The 21638-nt window shown below is 43.3% G+C and overlaps 2 protein-coding genes across 14 annotated transcripts in view; one reads left to right on the top strand and one right to left on the bottom strand.

Moving 5' to 3' along the window:
* The window catches only part of LOC127605003 (adhesion G protein-coupled receptor L3-like), a 138762-nt gene that overhangs the window by 67667 nt on the left and 49457 nt on the right, over positions 1-21638 (top strand). For all 13 annotated transcript variants that reach the window (XM_052072553.1, XM_052072544.1, XM_052072570.1 and 10 more), the window contains 3 exons: positions 4400-4509; positions 8961-8975; positions 10442-11242. In XM_052072553.1, coding sequence (XP_051928513.1) covers positions 4400-4509; positions 8961-8975; positions 10442-11242 — 926 coding nt within the window. The remainder of the gene's footprint in view (positions 1-4399; positions 4510-8960; positions 8976-10441; positions 11243-21638) is intronic.
* The window catches only part of mfsd8 (major facilitator superfamily domain containing 8), a 375281-nt gene that overhangs the window by 26743 nt on the left and 326900 nt on the right, over positions 1-21638 (bottom strand). The window lies entirely within an intron of this gene.

A 21638-nucleotide genomic window follows, 5' to 3' on the forward strand; every position in this document is an offset into this window, starting at 1 on the left:
CTCTGTGGGTTTTCTCTGGGTACTCCGGTTTCCTCCCACATTCCAAAAACATGTGTGGCAAGTAAATGGAACACTCTAAATTGTCCCTGGGTGTGATAATGAGCGCGGATGGTTGTTCGTCTCTGTGTTCCCTGCGATTGGCTGGCGATCAGTTCAAGGTGTAGACCGCCTGCTGCTGGGAGGCCCCAGAACGCCCACAAGCCTTGTGAGGACAAACGGCTCAGTTAATGGATGGATGTTTAATTATTTTCTCATAATTTTGTAGTTTTTCTTTTTTCCCCTTTAGTTTCCGCTTATATTTTTATCCAGGTGTAAAAAAGAAAAAAAACATTCCATAGAATACACTTGAGAAAGAGACACAAGCATCTGACAAATAAAATTAAATATTTGAGTCTAGGTATAGATGATGGCACCAATACAAAACAATACCATGTTAAAAAATTAAAAAAAAAAAAAACACCAGGTGGCCACTCAACATTTGTGGTCATGTTATTTTATATTTTATGGGTAGATATGATATCATATTAACTTGTGCCTATTTCAAAGTCCCTCCAGAGGCCCGTGTTCCAATTCTGCGAGCTTATCGCCTGACGCACAAAATTAGAGAGCAGGATGCAAACATTTTATGAAAGCCACTAATCTGCACCAATGTCGGGGAAGGATTAGGCTTGTCGAGAGTCAAAAAAATAGAAAAAAAAGCAAACGAACAAAATGAAGCAAATCTATAGGACAAGTTGGCACACTGGAAATGGATGATTCTAAAAACAGTTGGTTTAGAACGTTTCTCATTGTCTTATCAAATATTAAATATAGAATTTTTCGTCCGATATGTTTCAGCATTGCACATAGTACACCAAGTAAAAACAAGCACTGCAGTCAAACGTCTGGAAGAACACATCCTTAATTTGATGCGCAGCTTTGACGGCCTTGCTGTCTGAGAATAGCACAATAGTTCAACTTGGAATGCTAAGTTTAGTGTGTGTGCGTGCGTGTGTGTGGCGCACCAGGAGACAAGTGGAATGAGAGAAGATGGATGCGGCGGCTTGCAGCTGGGAAAGATAATGAATGAAGTAGACCGTGGGTGGCGAAGACCATCACTAAAAGCGTAATGGCTCCCTACAGAGGGACGAGGATATTGACCCGTCCGTCACTTTTCTCCCTCCCCCCTACTTTGAAATAAGTACAATTCCTCACAAGCGCGTGCACATTGCAGGGGAGATACAAACCGAAAAAGACAGCAGAGCAGGGCTGCTTTTTGGTTTCCTCGTTTTGAAGCGCAAGTCCACGTTTTTGACAGAGGGGCTGTCTTGCCAAACAAATAGACGAAGTCCACCTGCACCTTGACAGCGCGCTGCTTGGAAAGCTTCCAAAAACACAGAAGTGTTTGTCTGCTATCAATGTAGCTTGGCCATAACATTAGGTACACCTCCAATGGCGTCAGAGGTACTCATCTAGCAGTGCTTTTTCATAAATACAACTGTGAGTTGACATGAGTTGAATTTGAAGAGCGCCCACTTGAGTTCATTATCATGTAATTTGGTCGACTTCTTATGAGATAATGAACGAGATGACATTTGCGAGTAGTATGAGATGAGTAGTCGGTTTGTGTTCGCTTGAGGTCCACACTCCCTTTGGACTGAAAACACAAAAAGATGATGGAAAATGGAGAGCTTGTTTAATTTATGTGGGTCGTTGGTCACAGCAACTCCATGATGTCATTTCTACTGAGTCATTGGGTATCCTTTTTTTTTTCTCTCTTCCTCTAGAGTCCTCAAAATGTTTTTTGTGACAGAGTTGCATATATGTTGGGAGACTTCAAAGTATAATTTCGGCTTTTTAAAATGCTTTTAAGAATGTTTTCAAAATTACAATGAGGCCATCAACAAAATCTTCCTCTCCTCACTGCCCCCGCCCCCAAAAAATGAAGGCAAAATATGCCTGTTGTTTGTCTGTCAAGCTTACACAAATTTTTGTGGAAGAGAAAAATTGACTTCCTTCAAACATTACCACCATTGAAAATCTTGAAAAAGTCTGATCATTTGTTATTGAGGTTTTTATGACCGCATGGGATTAATTTTTGCGTAAAATTCAAAAGGTAGGTGTAAGTACCAGTAGTACAAATGATTTTAACGCATGGTTTAATTAATTTTTTTAATTCACTATGTTCACATGCACGACAGCTTACAAAGACACATTTTCCTGTCATATTGGCAGACAATTATGATCGAATACGCCGCTCCTTTTATTACTTTTGTTCTTGTTGGTCGTAAACTACACATACATGCGATTTTACCATCTGGGTAATTTTTTATTTATTTTTTATTTTTTTCGCACTTGTCCTTCTCATAATGGATCTACGACCCACTCATGATGGGTCTGCAATGAGCCATTTGAGAATCACTGGTGTAGAGCTGAACTGGGCGATTACAGCGATTACAGTTTGTGCTTACATGCAGCTCTGCTCCTCGGTGCTGCCTCACCGCTTGTCAGCTGGCGGCCTCCGCTCTAATCTGCCCGACAACAGAATAGGATGGGTTGGGGAAGCTCGTCGGGTGTACGTATGTAAAAGAGATGGACTGTGGCCAAACCTGGAGTGGGGGGATGAGGAGGGGTTAATTCAAGATGGCCATGTGACGCCATCTGACGTCAAGCACTGGCGGCGGTATTCGTTTTTGAATGAGCGCTACAACAACGCAACAAAAAGTCAACACCTTCTCTTTGACAAGAGAAGTAACTTTCTTTTGGAAATAACGTTACATCGTTTTAGGTGTCACGTGATGCTTGTGTCAAATCAATCAAAATGTGAGGTTCATCTTTTGATGATGGCAAAAAAAAAAAAAGCTACATAAAGCCGAAGAAATAGCAAACTTTCACGACCCGGGAACTCACTCGTTTTTTGCCGGTTGAAACGCTGCAGCGGCGGCGGTAAAGGGGATTGTGCATGTAGGTCAAGATGAAGGCTCCTGGATTAAAGTGCGCAATCATCCCATCGGATACACACCATGTTGTTTAATCCCTCAAGAGGAATTTATTACAAACTGTGATTGCATTTGCTCTCAGCTTAACAACGAGGAAGAAAAAAAAAAAACGTACATGGCATGCCGCTATGATCTGCTGAGCTCTATGGCCCTCGGCTCCCATTCGCTGCTGCGTGTTTGTCAAAGGTCTAACTGGAGTCCACTCCAGCCCAAATGGGCTGCGAGGTCACCATGAACTGGAATTGTCTCTCACTCACAAAGAGCTTCAGCCCCTTGTAGACTTGACGGGCATTTACTGCCTGAGAATAAACTCCGCAGGGCGATGGGCCGAGGTGGTGGCGGGAGGGTGGGGGGTGGCGAGGGGACACTAGACCGACTATATCTCATTACTGGCTCGAAATTAGATCCCCCCCCCCCCTTTCCTTTTACACATTTCTCATATGGTTCGATTGATTAGCGGGCAGCCAATCAATGTTAATTAAGGTGTCGAGAATCCTTTAATTGTGCGGTATGAATCATTGTGTCAGACCTCAACTTGACTTTCGCAAGCGGGCGTCACTCGGAGGGGAAATAGATACCATTTTTGTATGTTGCAAGATAATCATGGCCTGCAAATGAGTATAGATTGAAAGGAGGCCCATCTCGGAGCATTGATATCATGAAAGACGGTCTCGTTCCTGGTTATGAGAGGGTGATAAATAATTGAACTTGGGAAAGACAATTACACAAATCATTATGTGTGCCGCGGGTGCTAGCACGTCCGCCTCACTGTGCAGAAGTGCAGGGTTGGATTCCGGATCCTCTTTCCTGTATGGAGTTTGCATGTTCTCCCGATGGCTGTTTGGGTTTTCTCCGGGTGCTCCGGTTTCGTCCCACATTCCAAAAACATGCGTGGCAGGTCAATGGAGCACTGCAAATTGTCCCTATGTGTGATTGTGAGCATGACCGGTTTTTCATCGACATATGCCCTGTGGTGTGTGATTGGCTGGCAACCAATTCAAGATGTACCCTGCCAAACTGCCCAAAGACAGCTGGGATAGGTTCTCGCACCCCTGCGACCCTGGTGAGGATAAGCGGATTAGAAAATGGATGAATGGATAATGTATGCAACATCAAAGTCAGAAGGCTGACACTTTCCATTCTGACTCCAATTTAGAGTGCTCAATTAACCTACCGTGCATGTTTTTGGAATGTGAAAGACCACCAGAGTACCCGTAGAAAACCCACGCAGGCACGCGGAGAACATGCAAACTCCGAAAACGTAGGCCGTGGCCCGCGATCGATCCCATGATCTCTGCACTGTGAGCCAGAGGTGCTAAACAGTTGACCGCCGTGATGCCCTTATACCAAATCGTCTGGATCATTTGACCTGATCTGATCTTATCACCGTTGCTCACGTGTGACCTTGTTATGTGTTTCAGATGCAATAACCGGACACAGTGTGCCGTGGTGGCCGGACCGGACGTATTTCCAGACCCCTGCCCAGGAACTTATAAATATCTGGAAGTCCAATATGAATGTGTGCCATACAGTATGTATTCTCTCATTTCCTCTCCACGACGGGAAGTATTAATGAGCGGGTTATAAACGTACGTTATCTCCGTGGAACCAGAAATGTTTACCCACGGTTATGATACGTTTTTTTTTTGGTCCTCTCCTGCTTCAATTTTGCTTCTTGCTGATATGGGGAAATTTTGAAACAATCTGTTGACAGATTCTCACAGCGTCTGGAAACCGCCATGGTCAAAAATGTACATGCATAAAGAGACACAGGGACTATTTGGAACTTCCACGCCCACCGTTTTGAGACAAATGACCCCCCCGGACCCTTCTTTAGTTTGATGGTGACATTACCTGAACAAAAGTCGTGTTGGCGTAAACTAATGAATTAGCATGACCTTAACTGAGCACATGCTTTAGCCGCAAGCGTGCTTTTGCTGAAGAAGCACGGATTGGCAAACCATGTTCCCTCACTGAGCTCCTTTCCAGTGTGGTCCACATGTGAACGTTACCCAAGGTCAGATGCCGTGCAAGATCAATTATTGAATGTATTGATGCAAGATTGGATGCGCAACATCGGGACGTATCATTTACCGCCTCGAGTGCCCTTTTGCCATGTTTTCATCTCAGCGACCGTTCTGAAGGAGGAAAAATGATCCGGTGCGCTTTGATTTGCCAACGGAGCTGTGTGCGTTTTATTTGAACTTGTCGTGTACTTCCTCCCTAGTGCACTTTCCAGATTAGTTCGACTCCCGTGGGCTGCGGTGATGCGACCACCCTTTACGAAGCCTCATAAACATGTCCGGCGGATGGCATCTGTCCGCCCCTCTCACGTTGACTTTCCCCGTCTATTCTCCGCGATCCTTATTAAAAAGCTTAACTTTCACCGGAGCGACTCCTCCCGAAGGCCAAGCCCCGGAAGAGGTCACCGCTTGTGCGGGTGACCTGCTCAGTGTTCTCAGTCAGCCGTAATGAAGTTCTTACATCTCCTCAGTGGGCCTTCAAATCTGCTAACACGGAAGGAAAATGTCGGCCTTTCGCAACCTGGCTCCGCTGTGGGTTTCTTTGCTGTCTTGTTCATCTTAACATTCGCCTTGAAATGTTTCTACACCCTCGCTCCCCCTTGGAAGTTGGCCGCTTTTGCTACGTTCGTCATTTTGAGGAGTACAGTCGACCTCACAGTTTCACCAATGACTAGATGTAAATGTCTCAGTCGATACATCACAGCTACTGGCCAATAACGCACCTCTATGCACTGATTTGGATAATTTTCTCTTTTTTTTTTTTTTTTTTTTGCATTGAGTTGTGATGTGCGGTTCAAATTCAAGCGGCAGCTATGCAGGTCTAAGTGGCCAATGGTAACTGGTTTGCAGTGGTCCCGCTCAGTCGCATTCGGACATTTTGCCCGATGTTACAAATGCAAGAACCCGTTGCAAATCCAACTGTGGTCAGGTCGAATTAGTGTACGGTAAAAGTGAGCTGATTTGCGGCCCGTATTTTTGTGCTCTTTCTGGAACATTCAAAGCCTCAAGTGCATGTTGTTGACATGCACTACTTCTATAACATGCATACACTACTCCGAAAGCTAAAAAGGATGTAAAAAAATACATAAATAAAATTGGAGTTGCGGACCTCTTTACCATGAAAAACGGCATTCCTACATTTCCACTTGAATTTTCAACCTATTTTGTGAATAATAATCAGAATAACAATTAATAATAATACTTTTAAAAAAAACACCTAGCGGCTCAGGGTTATCTCCAGTGCAATAGCGAGCGCAGAGTAGGTTGGCACGGGCTGGGCGACACCTGCTACCAATCGTGGCCCTTCTGTGCTGGCAAGTGAAAGCACAAAATTGATTTCCCCGCACATGGTGTTTGCTTGCAATGCAGCCGGAGTCCTAATGCGGTGGTATTTGCTCAGACCGTGATTCGGTAGTCACACCTTTGCCAAAAGCAGTCCTGTGTGTCACCCCCCCCTTGTTGCAAATGCTTTTTCATTTCGTGTGAAGATTCATCTTTTCTCTGCTTTAACTTCTCTTGCTTTTTTTTTTTAACGAGTAAATTAGAGCTCAAATTCGCACCCAAAATCCACATACACGATTTGTTTTACCATTTAAGCAGCAAATCCTGAATTAACTCGAATGGGTTACTAATTGTGCTTCTGCCGAAAAACCCATCATACCCCCACACCCCAAATTAAGATCCAATTTGATGATTATGGAAAATGAAGTGTACTTATATCACGCTTTATCGACGCCATATGCTGTTCGAAGCACTTTTCCAAGCATCATATTCATATTCACAAAAATTGTAAAAACCAATACTGTATGTATGCCAACATACCGAAAGGTTTTCCTTTTTAGTAATTTACTTTAACCTCCACGATCCCTCCTCATACACAAGCTCGTGGCAGACACCAGGGTGTTGTTTCACCATGTTTGACGTTTGAAATCCATCCGTGTTCCGTGATCCCAGCTAGCTAGCGCTAAGCTAACCTGGGAGGAGCCGTCTCTCCAGTCCAGCGTCCATGTTTGCAAACTCCCTTTGTGCTCGGATGGTGTCGGAGGACAACAGGGAAATAATGTTGACACACTGCCTCAAAGGGATTTATTGACTGATTGTTTAACAGTTTCATAAAATGGTTATTAGCCGGCTAAACATTCCCATACATGTATGAACATTTCAGAATTTTCCTTCGCACAATGTGGCGGTACCATTCTAATATTCCTGTGACCCGAATGATCAAATTTAAATTCATTATTGGGTTTTAATGGCTAATTCACATCTCGGTTTGAGTCACCACAGATTCACACACAGACCTAGAGTACAGTAATTTGCCATTAAATGACTCCCTCCATATATAGATATTTTTTTTTGTACTTGCCCATCATAATAGTTCAAATATACCTTAAACTATGATCCCAAAGCATTTTAAGAGAAATTTATGAGCCTTTCTGACCCTTTTCTCATCTTTGGAAGACAACAGGAGTATTTGCATCCATCCATTGAAGCCTTTTGGAAGCGTTTGGAATGAATTTGTTTTTTTTGCGCCGGTTGCCATTCCGCCGCACACAAATGCTTTTTTAATTTGGACTGCCCTTGGTTCTTCTTCCCGGGCCCCAGCGTGGGCTCGGGTGCTGGGTGACTGCCAAATTGTCAGAGCGGCATCCTGCATTGTCAAGGTTATGAGAGAGCGGCAGAGTAGAGCCATTGAGAAAATCCAAGCGCAATACACAAAGAAAGCAGACGAAGAACTGAAAAAGTATAAGAAGGCCGCTGAGATGGAGATGAGAACCCAGCGAGGATGGCATCATCCTCATCCTTAAGGCGCATGCTATTCAAAGCGCCGTAATCGACGTCATTAATTAAAAAGCTGATGGGACGGCGTTAAGGCCTTCGCCGCTCGTCGCTTCGGAGAAAAGAACTATGGCCGCCCTTCCTGCCATGAATCTCTATTAGCCACTAATGATGCTGCTCTGACGTCTTCGCCGTCGTGGGTGTGAAATTGGCAAGCGTTAATTATTCACCCAGAAATCTGTATCGCGAACGCGATAGCGTCGACGCTCTCGGGCCCGTTGTCGTATCTCAAGAAGAAAGTAGACGGCACTTATAGTAAATCCGCATACATCAACTGGATGCATTATCTCACTTTCTTCGGTACACTCAAAATGTTAAATGTAACCCTATGCCAGTGGTCACCAACATGGTGCCCGCGGGCACCAGGTAGCCCGTGAAGACCACTTGAGTAGCCCGCCAGTGCCTGGACATTGTGATTTGCTAGTAGAAATTATGATTTAAAAATGCAAACATTGGCAGTACTGTGAGACATTTCGAAACACGATCAAAGTCTGACAATTTAAATCATCAAGTATTAAAAATAACACATCCTCATATTATTGAAGGTATTTTGGACAAATATGTTATTTCAGATGTGTATCAATTTGGTAGCCCTTCACACAATCGGCACACATGAAGTTGCTCTCACCCTCAAAAATGTTGGTGACACCTGCCCTATGCCATATCATATATATGACTTGTTCAACTGTCCCATCTTTCATTTCTATTTCTATTCATACAATTTGCTGTGCTGTGTAACAAGGAGCCGGATGTCCAAAATCACATCAGGTGTCTTAAGTATCAAAATTTCCAAGGACACTCACGACTGATCGAAATGCCACAATATAGCTGTAATTCTTTTCATCAGTTCTCTACCTTTTTTTTCCACCCAAATGATTAGCCTACCCGTTGTAAAATTACAAAAGTCATGTTGGAATGTTACAGAAAAACTGTTGAGTTTAAAATGAATGAAACGAGTTGCTTTGAAAATATGTGGCAATGCCGTGAAGGTCTTTTGTTTTTTTTGGCCATATCTTCCGCTATACCAGCGTGCTTTTTTTTGGGATGACTCTTGACGATGACTTGATTAATCTTTATTCCTGTCTTTTTTTTTCTCTCTTTCCCTTTTCATGCCGACATGTAGAAGTGGAGCAAAAAGGTAACTAAATACCAGCAATTGTTTTTTCACCTCTCTCCACCTCTTGGCGCATGGTGATGGTATTCATTTTATTTATGTATTTATTTTGATTTTATTACATCTGGGATTTCATTGTGCGTCGTTGGTGTGCATGAAAAAAAAAATACCATTCACGGGCAAATCTGCCGACTGCTTATCTGAGCTCAACCTTATCAGCTGCATACTATTAAAGCTACAGCTTTATAAGGGTGATCAATAGCTTGTCCAATAAGCTGTCAGCATTTTTTTGATTATAGCCCTAACATGATGATGGCTATAACCTTCAGGGACTCGCTAATCAATAGCGGAGACAGATCATAGTCGCCATATTCATCCCTTATCAGCAGTAACGGCTTGAAAGAAGCACATAGCGGGTAAACAAAATTCCTATGAATGGCATCATTGTGTGCTATTGTTCCAGATTCGTCTTGCAGTGTGTGTTTTCTTAAGGGGCCCTCGCCTCTTTCTTTACAAAGCAGCCCGAAATGTGTCAAATTGAATAAGGTGCCCGGGCAACCAATGAATTGTGGCTCGAACAAAATCTGTAGGATGGGTTTGACTCCTGGAGATGGCAAAAAGTAGAATACTAGACGATACAGCTTTCTGCAACAGCTTCAGCTGTAAGAAAGTGCTTTACAGAACATTTCACATAAAAGTGTTGAAAATCGATTATTTTCACAGCACATGAAAGTTTGGCAGGATGGGAAAGCCGCCAAACTGTTGGTATTTGGAACATAATGACATACAATCTAATACCCAGATCTTAGCTTTAGCAAAGGGAATCACTACTCTGGGCCACATAAAATGATGTGGTGGGCCAGATCCGGCCCCCGGGCCGTCAGCTTAACACCTGTTACTTAGGGGATCACTGTTTTTCCAGAGGGTCCTTCAAAGATGATTCTGTCCATCCCACAATTTGTCTGTTGGTTGCCTATAGTGCTGAATTAACGTATGCAAATATCCGAATTTGAGAAACACCGAAGCCGAGATTGGAACCCAGACCCACTCGTCCATTGGTGCACATGGTAGTTAAAATCTGTTTAACTGTTGCAAGATTTATGGGGGTAACTGAGGAAAAAATTCTTCCTCTGGCGCTGGCGCCCAAATCTTTTGATACACGCTGCAAAAGAATATGGACAGGTGGTTGGGTGAATAGCCCCCAAACTCTGGAACTTACTTCCTCCCAACATTCGTAATATAGACTCTCTTTCCTTATTCAAAACCCAGCTCAAAACCCACCTATTCAGACTTGCCTACCGGCCTTAAATCTTTCTTTCTTTATTATTTTATCTGTGTTTTACTATTGGTCTTGGTTGTACAGTGTCCTTGAGTGTTATGAAAGGCGCTTACAAATGTGATGTATTATTGTTATTATGAATAGATGATCCTGCTACCGTTACCTGCCAATGTAACTCCGTACTTGTTTTTCTCCGATTTTGGCTCCTCAGTATTCCTGTGCCCAGGGCTTCTGCGCAGGGTATACCAGAGCGAGCACCTCTTCGAATCGGATCACCAGTCCGGAGCATGGTGCAAGGACCCCCTCCAAGCCTCCGATAAGATCTACTACATGCCGTGGACGCCCTACCGCACAGACACGTTGACAGAATACTCCTCGAAGGAGGATTTTGTCGCCGGCAGGCCGACGACGACCTACAAGCTCCCACACCGTGTGGACGGCACGGGCTTCGTGGTGTACGACGGCGCGCTGTTCTTCAACAAGGAGCGCACGCGTAACATCGTCAAGTTCGACCTGCGGACTCGCATCAAGAGCGGCGAGGCCATCATCGCCAACGCCAACTACCACGACACCTCGCCGTACCGCTGGGGTGGGAAATCCGACATTGATCTGGCGGTGGACGAGAACGGCCTGTGGGTCATTTACGCCACCGAGCAGAATAACGGCCGCATGGTCATCAGCCAGCTCAACCCGTACACGTTACGCGTGGAGGGCACGTGGGACACGGCGTACGACAAACGCTCGGCGTCCAACGCCTTCATGATCTGCGGTGTCCTCTACGTTGTCAAGTCGGTGTACGAGGACGATGACAACGAGGCCACGGGGAACAAGATCGACTACATCTACAACACGGAGCTGAGCAAAGATGGCTTCCTTGACATCCCGTTTCCCAACTCCTATCAATACATCGCTGCCGTGGATTATAATCCCAGAGACAATCTGCTTTACGTTTGGAACAATTACCACGTGGTCAAGTACTCCCTAGACTTCGGCGTGCTGGACAACCGCCTCGGTAAGTCTACTTTTGGAATTTTGTCTCACCATGGGGCCAAGCTCATAGGGAAAAAAGCTTATACACAATATGGTGGTACCTCTACTTATGAAATTAATTGGTTCTGGAAGAAATTTCTTAACTAGAAAATGTTGTAAATAGATACGCCTTTTCCATGTAAATGCCCTAATTCGTTCCAATGTGCAATATGTTGCGTACAGGAAATTCGGAGCTGCAACTAGCAGCACAGGCTGTATTTTTACTTTTCGTATCTTGAAATTTCTTTCGTGACCGAAAGAACGAGATCCCGGATACAAGCGGCCGAAATTGGTATTCTCCGCAGGGTGTCCGGGCTCTCCCTTAGAGATAAGGTGAGAAGCTCGGTCATCCGGGAGGGGCTCAGAGTCGAGCCGCTTCTCCTCCACATCGAGAGGAGCCAGATGAGGTGGCTTGGGCATCTGATTCGGATGCCTCCTGAGCGCCTCCCTGGTGAGGTGTTCTGGGCATGTCCCACCGGGAGGAGACCCAGAGGAAGACTCAGGACACGCTGGAGAGACTATGTCACCCAGCTGGCCTGGGAACGTCTCGGGATCCCCCGGGGAGAGCTGGAAGAAGTAGCTAGGGAGAGGGAAGTCTGGGCTTCCCTGCTAAAGCTGTTGCCCCCGCGACCCGGCCCCGGATAAGCAGTAGATGATGGATGGATGGATGGATGGAAATTTCTTTCGTAACAAGAGGCAATATTTTCCTGTTGAGACATTTCGTGACTTCAAAATTTCGTATGAAGAGAAGTTCGTAAGTGGAGGTAGCACAATATTGTACAGTGACTCTCCGCACTTGACTTTATTTTCAGGAATATTTGATTGCTGTGCCGCTGTTTTAGTTCGCAATCGAGTTCAGATTGAGGTTCAGCATAGAATACAGCCGCGAATGTAACAACAAAAAACGTTGTCACACAGTTTTTATGCGAGGCGCCCTTCCTGACACATTACTTCTTCACCAAGGCTTGGGACTCACCATGCACGAACCAGTAATACCAAAAGTATTTCATTCCGTCAAGTGACTGAAGAAATTAAGATGATCTCAAGTTGATTATAATCGTTTTTTGTTTTTTTGTTTTTTTTTTGTGGACAGAAGCCACATCCCACAAAATCCGCTGTCACGTTTCAAAAACACTGCTTGCCTTCCATTGTTAGTATTCCAATTATGTAATTGTCAAATTGGCATATCCACGCACAAAAACACCATCTTGAATGGGTTGCTCGTAAACAGAACTGTGGGGCATTTTTTAAAAAAATGCTCCTCTCGTCGATCATTTCGCTACCTGCTGCTTTCGAGCTCCAACCAACAGATTTTCTTTCCCCTCTCCCTGATGCACGACGTCCTATTGCGATAATCAATTCATATATTCTGTGACCGCGCTAACAGGGCGTTTGCTTTGGCCGACACACAGCCGGCCGTAATATAATTTGTTGTGCTTAATAAGAGGGAGCTTGTGTGTTTCTCCTTTTATTGGATACGAGTCGCTGTGCAAAATCGCCGGCACTCCACACGAGCGGCATGAATAGCGGTAGTAAAACGTCAGTGCTCGTGGACAGATGGAGCACAAATTGAAATGCGGGGGTAACAAAAAATCGGTAGAGTACATGAAAAAAAAACACCCCTCCAGAGTAATAAAGCAGCTGTTTCATCATCTTCCTGACCATGCATGTTAACGTCACATTTTCTTGCGGAGAACAAAATGGACACACTTTTGTTGGATTTAGCGTCTATTTGAGGAAGGTGTTGATTTTCTCATATGCCACACAAAGATTAGTATAATTCTGATTATTTTATTTATTGATTTGTTTTCAGTTGTCATTCTGAAGCACTAATCCTTTACCTTAACCGTAACCCAACCTAAAATAAAACCAAACCCCAAATTGAACCCTTATTTTATCTTAATCCTAAACCGTAATCCGATTCTAAACCAACACCAAACCCACACCAAAAACCAAACCCCAATTTAACCTGAAGCTGAAACCTCACCTTATCGCCGTAAACAGAAAGTAATATTCTAGGGAAAGATTCTCCCTGACCTTTCGATGTGACAATGAATCCATTATAGCACGTTTTTAGTGCGCGAGCTACCCTGTAAATCGGGAACGAGCTCCAGTGTATTTGGACTGCGGGAACATTTGAATGTGAATTGAGTTCCGAGGGCCAATGTGCATCAACATTTCTGTTGTGTTGTAAATATGTAAGAGCAAGAAAAATGCCTTATGAAGTTACTTTGGCAGAGTCGTTAAAGAGCAGTAACAAAAACCTTTTATTTTGTTATTTTATTGTTTCCCCTTGTGCTCGTCTTTCACATATTATAGCTTTTACTGACTTTTATTGGTTCAGTGTAATATTTTTACAGCAGCCAGTTATTTAGCGCACAATAAATGGATGCTTTTTAATCTGCTGGGATTCATGGGAGAGGGGGGGGGGGCACCACTTATTTATATAACACTGCTTTTCTGCAACTTTTTTAATTTTGTGGATTGCGTCTTGCCCTCTTTGCGTACTTTTAGCATGCAAGGTGGCAGTGAGCATGAAAAACAGGCGAGCGGCACTATTTCAAGTGTACAATGTCATATTGGTGGGCACTTAGAATTCTTTTTAGATGTTGTTCTATTGCTAAAAAGTAGAGCTGGGTATTGGAAGAACTTCACGATTTGATTGGATTTAGATTTCTCATGTTGCAATTCTGGGGCAGCCTGGTGTTCAGTGGTTAGTTCGTCGACCTTCCAGTGCACAAGTTTGATTCCGGCTCATGCTCTGTTTGGAGTTTGCATGTTGTCCCCATGCCTGCGTGAGTTTTCTCCCACATTAACATGCGTGGCAGGTTAATGCAACACTCGAAAATTGTCCCTAGCTGTGACTATGAGCGCGGATGGTTGTTCGTGTATGTGTGCCCTGTGATTGGCTGGCAACTGGTTCAGGGAGTTCCCCCCGCCCCGCTTACCGCCCGAAGACAGCTGGGATAGGCTCCAGCACACCCTGCAACTCTGGTGAGGACAAAGCGGATCGGAAAATGAATGAATGTTGTGATTCAATTCAATATCCATTGTTTGGATTGTGATTTGACCAAGTTTGATTTTTATTCATTAGTTCTGATATTGATTCAGTGAAATACATAGACTTATTTTCATGCCCATGCAAGCATGCGGGATGTCACTTCATCTGTAAGGATTGATTGATTAATCGATATTCCGACCATCCATGGCACGGCAAAATGCTCTGTTTTTGCTCACGGTTGTCATACCGCCTGAATGTGATATTGGCCTACGCTTTGCAGTCATTATTATTAATAATACTGGCCAACAAATGTTTCCTACATTATCAAATCACAGATCGGAGTCAAGTTTTTTTTATTTTTATTTTTGGCACATCTGTCCTTGTTTTTTTTCCCCTAACATTCAGCTTTTCATACTACGAGTACCACTACTGCTTGTTCCACTACTACTACTAATAATAATATGCAATCTAGTCATAGAGTTATAAATTTTGAATTTATGAATTCAGGGAATTTTTTGTCATGGCATGGTGGAATCCATTTCGGGACACAGGAAGCCATCTTTGATTCAAATTTGCGTTTGACCAGCGTAATTGGCCCGAGGCATAAGTCACATTCATGATGAATGTGAATTATGCCTTTGTATAAGTCATGAGATGAATGATTCATCTCATGATATGTACAAAGTACACGTGACCGCGCGTCCATTGTATCCTTTTGCGACTGTATTGTTTCTAATCTTCTCTTGACTTTTCATTTCTGTTGCACAAGACGTCTTGAATAATTCGGCCCATTTTGGGAGCTCTTGGTATATTTCTGAATGAATCCCAAAGCTGTTTGGCCAATATGCGACCCAACGTGCGGGTCCAAGATGGTTGCATACAGTCCGTGTCAGAGATTCATTCACTGTCTGGCCTTTTTTGTACGTTTGCCACATGTTGCCATCTGGCAGCGGCCTCACGCCAGACGCCGCGCCCCGCAGGCTTTTGGAGGGGAAAGCGTGCCCGAAACACTCCATGTTTTGGCTCGGGTGCCCACTAAACTGATTAAGAGCGTCTAAGCGATAAACGCGGATCTTGCCAAGAGCGCGTTTGAGAGATAATCGGCGCGCGACTCGAGTGCTCTGATGTTGTCCGGTGGGTTCCGTCATTGCAGACCCTCAAGAGTGCCCCCCCCATGCCCACCCACGCGACTATATTTTTATTTTATTGATTTTTTTTTTTAATTGAAACATTAATAAATAGCTGAGGCCAGTGAAGGCCCCTTGTTTGTTGTTGGGGCTTAGCGGTGTAGGCTACTCGCTCATTTGCACATCGCATTCATGCCTCATCCGTAATAAATGCCTGGTACTCACTGCAGTTGGCCATATAAATACCCCTAGCTTCTATATGAAAACACATAATATTATAATTGTAAAATAGTATCAAAAACTATATTTTTGAGGCATACAAAATCTGTTCCTAGAAATAAAGGTATCACACTCAATTGAAAACTCGCCCCGAATAAAAGGTTTGCCCTAACTATAGTTACTGTATGAGGGCATAATAGGCTCTAAAATAATGTTTTGGTACAATTAAGCTTGTATTAATCATTGCTTTAACATCAATAAACTCCTTATCTTTTAGAACTTTAACCAGTCTATAAACATTGAGTCTATAAACATCCCCCGGCCCCTATATGGGGACATCCACTCTCTGTACAAATAAAGGACCTCCACCTTAATTAATACCTTAATCTCCCTTGGGCACGATATGAGAACATCTTAATGCTGTGTTTTTGCAAATATATTGCAAGTTTGTTGGCCCAAATAAAGGCATCTACTCAAATAAACACCTTGCCCCTAGTAGAAGATGACTAAATGAACATTCCTGGCCCATATATGAGGAAATACATTCATAATATTTAGAATGAGTACAAGATTAGGTTTGGCCTCCACCTCTATAAACACCGTGCCCCCAAGATCTGCTTTCACTTTAATTCCTATTCTATCTACATAGAAACCAAAACGTACATGAAACGGCGCTCTCACCACAAGATGGTTCGGTATCTAGGAATCGCTACGATTTGTCATGCTCGTGGTGCAGCTGCACGCTCTTCTCTCCCTCGCCACCTGACCTCCATTAAATGCCCTCTCAAGTCCCGGGACGAGAGCTCGGGAATGAGAAATTAATTGGCAAACAATGCATGGCTCCCCTCCATTATGGCTCTCATCATGTTAGATGATATCGGAGCATTACCGGATGTCTGGCTGCATAATTGAGCTGCCGCCTGTGTGGCAACTGATGGATAGCAACGCAATGAAATAATAACAATAATCTATACGCTTGGCATCAGGGCAGTCTGATTGCGCGAAGCGAAGAGCAGTGATCCACAGGCCGTGCCGTGACATTTTTGCAACTTCCTGACTGATCTTCCTTTAGGGCTCGGGGCTATTGAATATTTTTTAGAACAATTACCGTATTGGCCCGAATATAAAACGGCCCTGATTGTAAGACGACCCCCTCTTTTTCAAGACTCAAGTTTGAAAAAAGACTTTTTGAACACCAAATTCATTTTTATACAGAAAATAATTACAGTACATCTGAAACAAATGATTCTAACAATATATTTGAGAGAGAAAGCATGTTATGTTGCCTCATTCAAATCTTCATATCTGAACATTTAAATATGTTAACTAAAGTGCAATCACATTCATAAATGAATGTCTTTTGGTTTTTGAAATATAAATTACATCATAACTTCTCCTCAATTGCCGGTTAACCTGGCCGACCTTCAACCCACTCTTCTCCACATACGTTTCTCCATTTTCTATTATTTTCTTCTCTTTTCTTTCTTACCTCTACTGTTTTTCTTCTTCGGGCTGCCGCTATTTTTATTTTTATTCTTCGTGACAGGAATTCACTTTGGCCTGGTGAGTCAAGTTTAGTATTCGCTTCAATGATATCTGGCGCCATCTAGCGTCGTGAATGGGTATAATATCTAGACCCCAAATATAAGACAACCCACACTTTTTCAGTCTTATTTCAATGCAAAAAACGTGCAAAAACGTCTTATATTCGGGCCAATACGGTGTGTAATCCATTTAATTTATCCACTCTGCAAGTAATTGCATCAAAATGTATTTTGTACACTACCGATACAAATTATGCATGTGGGGGGGTGCAGGTATTATTTTTGGTTAGGTAGTACACTGCAGTACTGTGATTTTGAAAGCTTGTGGTTTTCAGAAGTGGAGCCTGGTGAGGGACATAGTTGTCAGCGAATGAGAGTGTCGAGTTGGCTGTATTTCGCTCAGGTTCAACACTGACTTGCCGTCTGTTGTGGCCATCGGCAGCTCGCGTTTGAATGTGTTCAAGTGTTCATTTTGTTACCGTTTGTTCAACAAAGCAATTGAAAGTGCACCTGTGGCTCCGTCTGTCCTTGACCACATGTGGAGAGGCTACAACTCGTTCTAACTTGGTGCGGTAGGCTACATTATATTAGACAAATTGCGTTGGCTCACAGATGTGCTTTTTTCGCAAGTCAGTTCTGCTTTCCAGTCGGCACATTGCATTTTTGTAAAATTTTAAATGTAAAACGACTGTAAACTGATTCCATACTTTGGACGTTCTTTGTCTTTTACGCACTCCCTGCTCCTCATTTGTGTTTATCGCTACACGAGGACAGGGCAAGTTAACTTAAACACCACCAATATCTTAAAACTAGCGTATCTATCCTTCCTATACTCAATAGGTTGTCATACCCTCTTGAGATTTACAGGTAGTGCAGAGGGGGATGCTTAAAATAGGACCTGGAAAAGCCTCAGTGACCAGAAAATTCATAGCACCCAATCAGAAGAACAATATTAAACAAATTTTGGATTCACTTTAGCCATCAGATTTCATCGTGCAAGAACGCCATGTTAGGGTATTTAGGTGCTATCAAATTCCAAAACTGGCTCAATTTGAATTGAGCAGTATGTTGGGCTTACAGTGTATGGCTATAGCATCTTTCATGGGAGCAAAGGCTGCTTAATGGAATTTGAAGTAGTAATTAAAAATCTGTGTGTGTTTTGCTGTTTCCCAAATACACAGTATGCGTTGGTGAACAGATGGTGCTTGAAGAGTTCCTTAAAAATGTCCAGGGAAACAGCATGATGGATTTTATTACCATTGTGGATCTCTGCTCTTCTAACTGTGGATTGTGCGCCAAGTCAAAAAATAGAAACCGAGATCGCCTTAAGCAGATGTGAAACGGGAAAGCAAAATAAATGAATAGATACAAAAGGTTATTGGATGACATCACACATCGACGAGCCAATCTTCTCCGGTGTGTTTGAAAGTGCAGATTGCAGGTGCAACTATGCATAAAGGTTGCAATACTCAAATGATGGGGTAATTGGGTTCGGCACAAGGCTGGAAAAAGTCACTTTCCCTGTCTTAATTTCTCACTAGCCCGAAAGCCTTTTTCGGGCTTCGTTTGATCTGCGAAACTTTCGACGAGTCACACGTAGCGGATTCGTTTGGTAATGCCTCCTCTTGCTCCCAGAGCCGAGTGGAGCCGGCTTATCTAATTGCACGAGCCAAGGGGCTTGGGATCGCGAGCGGCGGGGCTAATTATCTCACTTTGAAATGAAGTGCAAAGCTCCGTGTGGAGGCGGGTGATCAAGCTCATTTATTTGTGTGTTGTGTGGTTTTTTTTTATTATTGTTCTTTTACATGTTGTCGTTAAAGCAAAGTAGAAATGATCAGAGGACTCTCAATGACACAATTAGCCAGCATGTGGAGCCTTTTCATCTAACTCCGTTGTGGAACCTGGTCGAGCTTAACTTTGTCACGATTATTGCAAAATTCACATTTCAATTTTTCCCCATTCCCCTCTGGGAAGCACATGCAGAATCCTACAAGTGTAGCTTTTCTTTGATTTTCATGTGATGCATTAAGGAATAGAGCTGCCATTTTTGATACACCCATTTTCATAGCACTATTCATAAATAAACAATGTGTCAATGCCATTGCAAAATGAGAATAACAAGAATTTGGGGGGTGGGGGGGGGCATGCCAATATCTTTTTGAATCTCAAAATTTCTCTATGCTCGTCGACAATAAACAGATCCTCAGCAAAGCAAATGCGATTATATATCATCCACCCCCAAAATGAGTTTCAGTTTATGCCCTCATCGGTTTCGGGCTACTACGAGAATGACAAAATGATTCCGGTTTCATTTATTCTAATTTCCATTTATTTACTTAATGCCAACTAGCTGTTTGATTACTCTTGTTCTTAAAGACTATTGCTTATTTGCACGTCTTCGTGTTGCACTTTTTTGATGATAATTGATTAGAATTTCATTCATTCATTCATTCATCTCCCGCTCAATCCTCACTCGGGTCGCGGGGGGTGCTGGAGCCTATCCCAGCTGTCTCCGGGCAGTAGGCGGGGGACACCCTGAATCGGTTGCCAGCCAATCGCAGGGCACACAGAGACAAACAACCATCCATGCTCACACTCACACCTAGGGACAATTTAGAGCGTCCAATCAGCCTGCCATGCATGTTTTTGGAATGTGAGAGGAAACCGGAGCACCCGGAGAAAACCCACGTAGGCCCGGGGAGAACATGCAAACTCCACACAGGGAGGCCGGAGCTGGAATCGAACCCGGTACCTCTGCACTGTGAAGCCGACGTGCTAACCACTGGCACGTTAGAAATCAATGCAATAATAACACATGCCCTCATCATCATCATGGGAATGCCTATCCCTGTGGTATGACTCCACAGTAACATATCATTATTGGGGTTTTTTTTGGGGGGGGGGTGATTCCTGCATGATGTTTGGCCCTTTTAAATTGTTATGGCATTTTTTTGAACCGATACAATCTGTCCATCCTGCATCCGCTCCAATACTTGAATTCCCTGATCCCAATCGGACCACCTCCAGTTTCTCAGCACTTGTTGCCTCACTGACCTTCCGCAAGAATAAAAAAAAAAAAAAAAAAGTGAGGTGAACAAGTTAGCCATCAATAGTGCCCGTTTTCATTTGCTATTTGATTTGTCATTATGTACATTTTGCTGCGTTTGGTGCAACCCTGTTCCTGATTTACAGATAAATAAAAAAAATTAAAAAGAAAAACTTTGATATCACCGGGACAACGGGTTCGTGTTACTTTGAGTGTTACACACTGCATGACGGCGAAACAAATGTGAATCATTGAAGTGAGCACTTTGCTCTGCTGTAACTGCGTTCAACGCAAATGCTGCAGCTTGATGTAATTTCTGCTGAGTCATGTCACTCACTCCCCCCCCCCCCCCCCCCTATCCTCTCGATGGCTAAAAAGGTTTTAGCCCGAAGACTGCTTGTATCTTGAGAGACACAAGTTCAGAGCATAATTGTGATTTAATACATACATCAGAATTTGTTTTAAGAATTACAAAGACGGCATACCAACAAAATCACCCCATCTCCTCAAAAAAGCAGATTTAAGATCATTTTATCCATTAAATTTGAGATTTAGGTTGGTCATCAAGAGGGAGCTTAAAAAGAAACAAATCCAATAACCATTCGGTGTTTTAAACTATATTTATCAATTTTACTTTTTCTACAGCTCCGGTTACATTATGTCTCAGGACATTTCTAATTATAAAGCATTTTCCCCCCTCTATTTTCTGCATGGATTCTTTGAAATTTCATTTCAATGTCCTCCATTTCTGCAATGACCCATTTTCAGTACGTGAGCGCCGCCGGCTCATTTCAATTACGACCAAATTGACGCTGCTATTTACCGAGAGCCGGATGCGCTCTGTTTGAGGTCGTCATCACTCCTCCTCAAATGTAAATGCGCAACGGCCATTCATGAATAATGTACTTATTGCAGAGACACGGCGGAGGCGGGGGGAGTGCACTCGCCAGCGAGATAGATGCTTGTGGAAACTGTGCGCTGATGTCGTCCACGATGTTAAATGTTTGGGCTTTTTTATTAACGTTCTAGTGATGGGTGGGACTGTCAAACTCCCTGTGGGATGATGGAGCTTCTTTGTGTTTGTGGGCTCCTTTTATGTTTGCTCGGCATGTGCAATGCTCGGCTGAATCTTGCTCGGTTGGTATAATTTCATCTTCAATGTCAACGGAAGCTCTTCATTTGAGAGATGTTGAGAAACAAATCTTGAGGCTAATACGACACTCATTAGCTGCTACATGCTACTTGTTTGCGCAACTGTGGTATTATGTGTTATTAAAGAGTTTTTTTTAACATCAGTATAGAGATGCAGATACGAATGAATTTATAGTACCGGCACAACATTACATAATCAAGCCCATGATCAGCCGGACTGCATTTTCTTTTAGACACATTTCGATGATTTTGCAGTGCCTGTGCACATTTGTCGGCGTTTACCACGATGG

Source organism: Hippocampus zosterae, chromosome 1, assembly GCF_025434085.1.
Source record: "Hippocampus zosterae strain Florida chromosome 1, ASM2543408v3, whole genome shotgun sequence".
NCBI classification, from domain to species: Eukaryota; Metazoa; Chordata; class Actinopteri; order Syngnathiformes; family Syngnathidae; genus Hippocampus; species Hippocampus zosterae.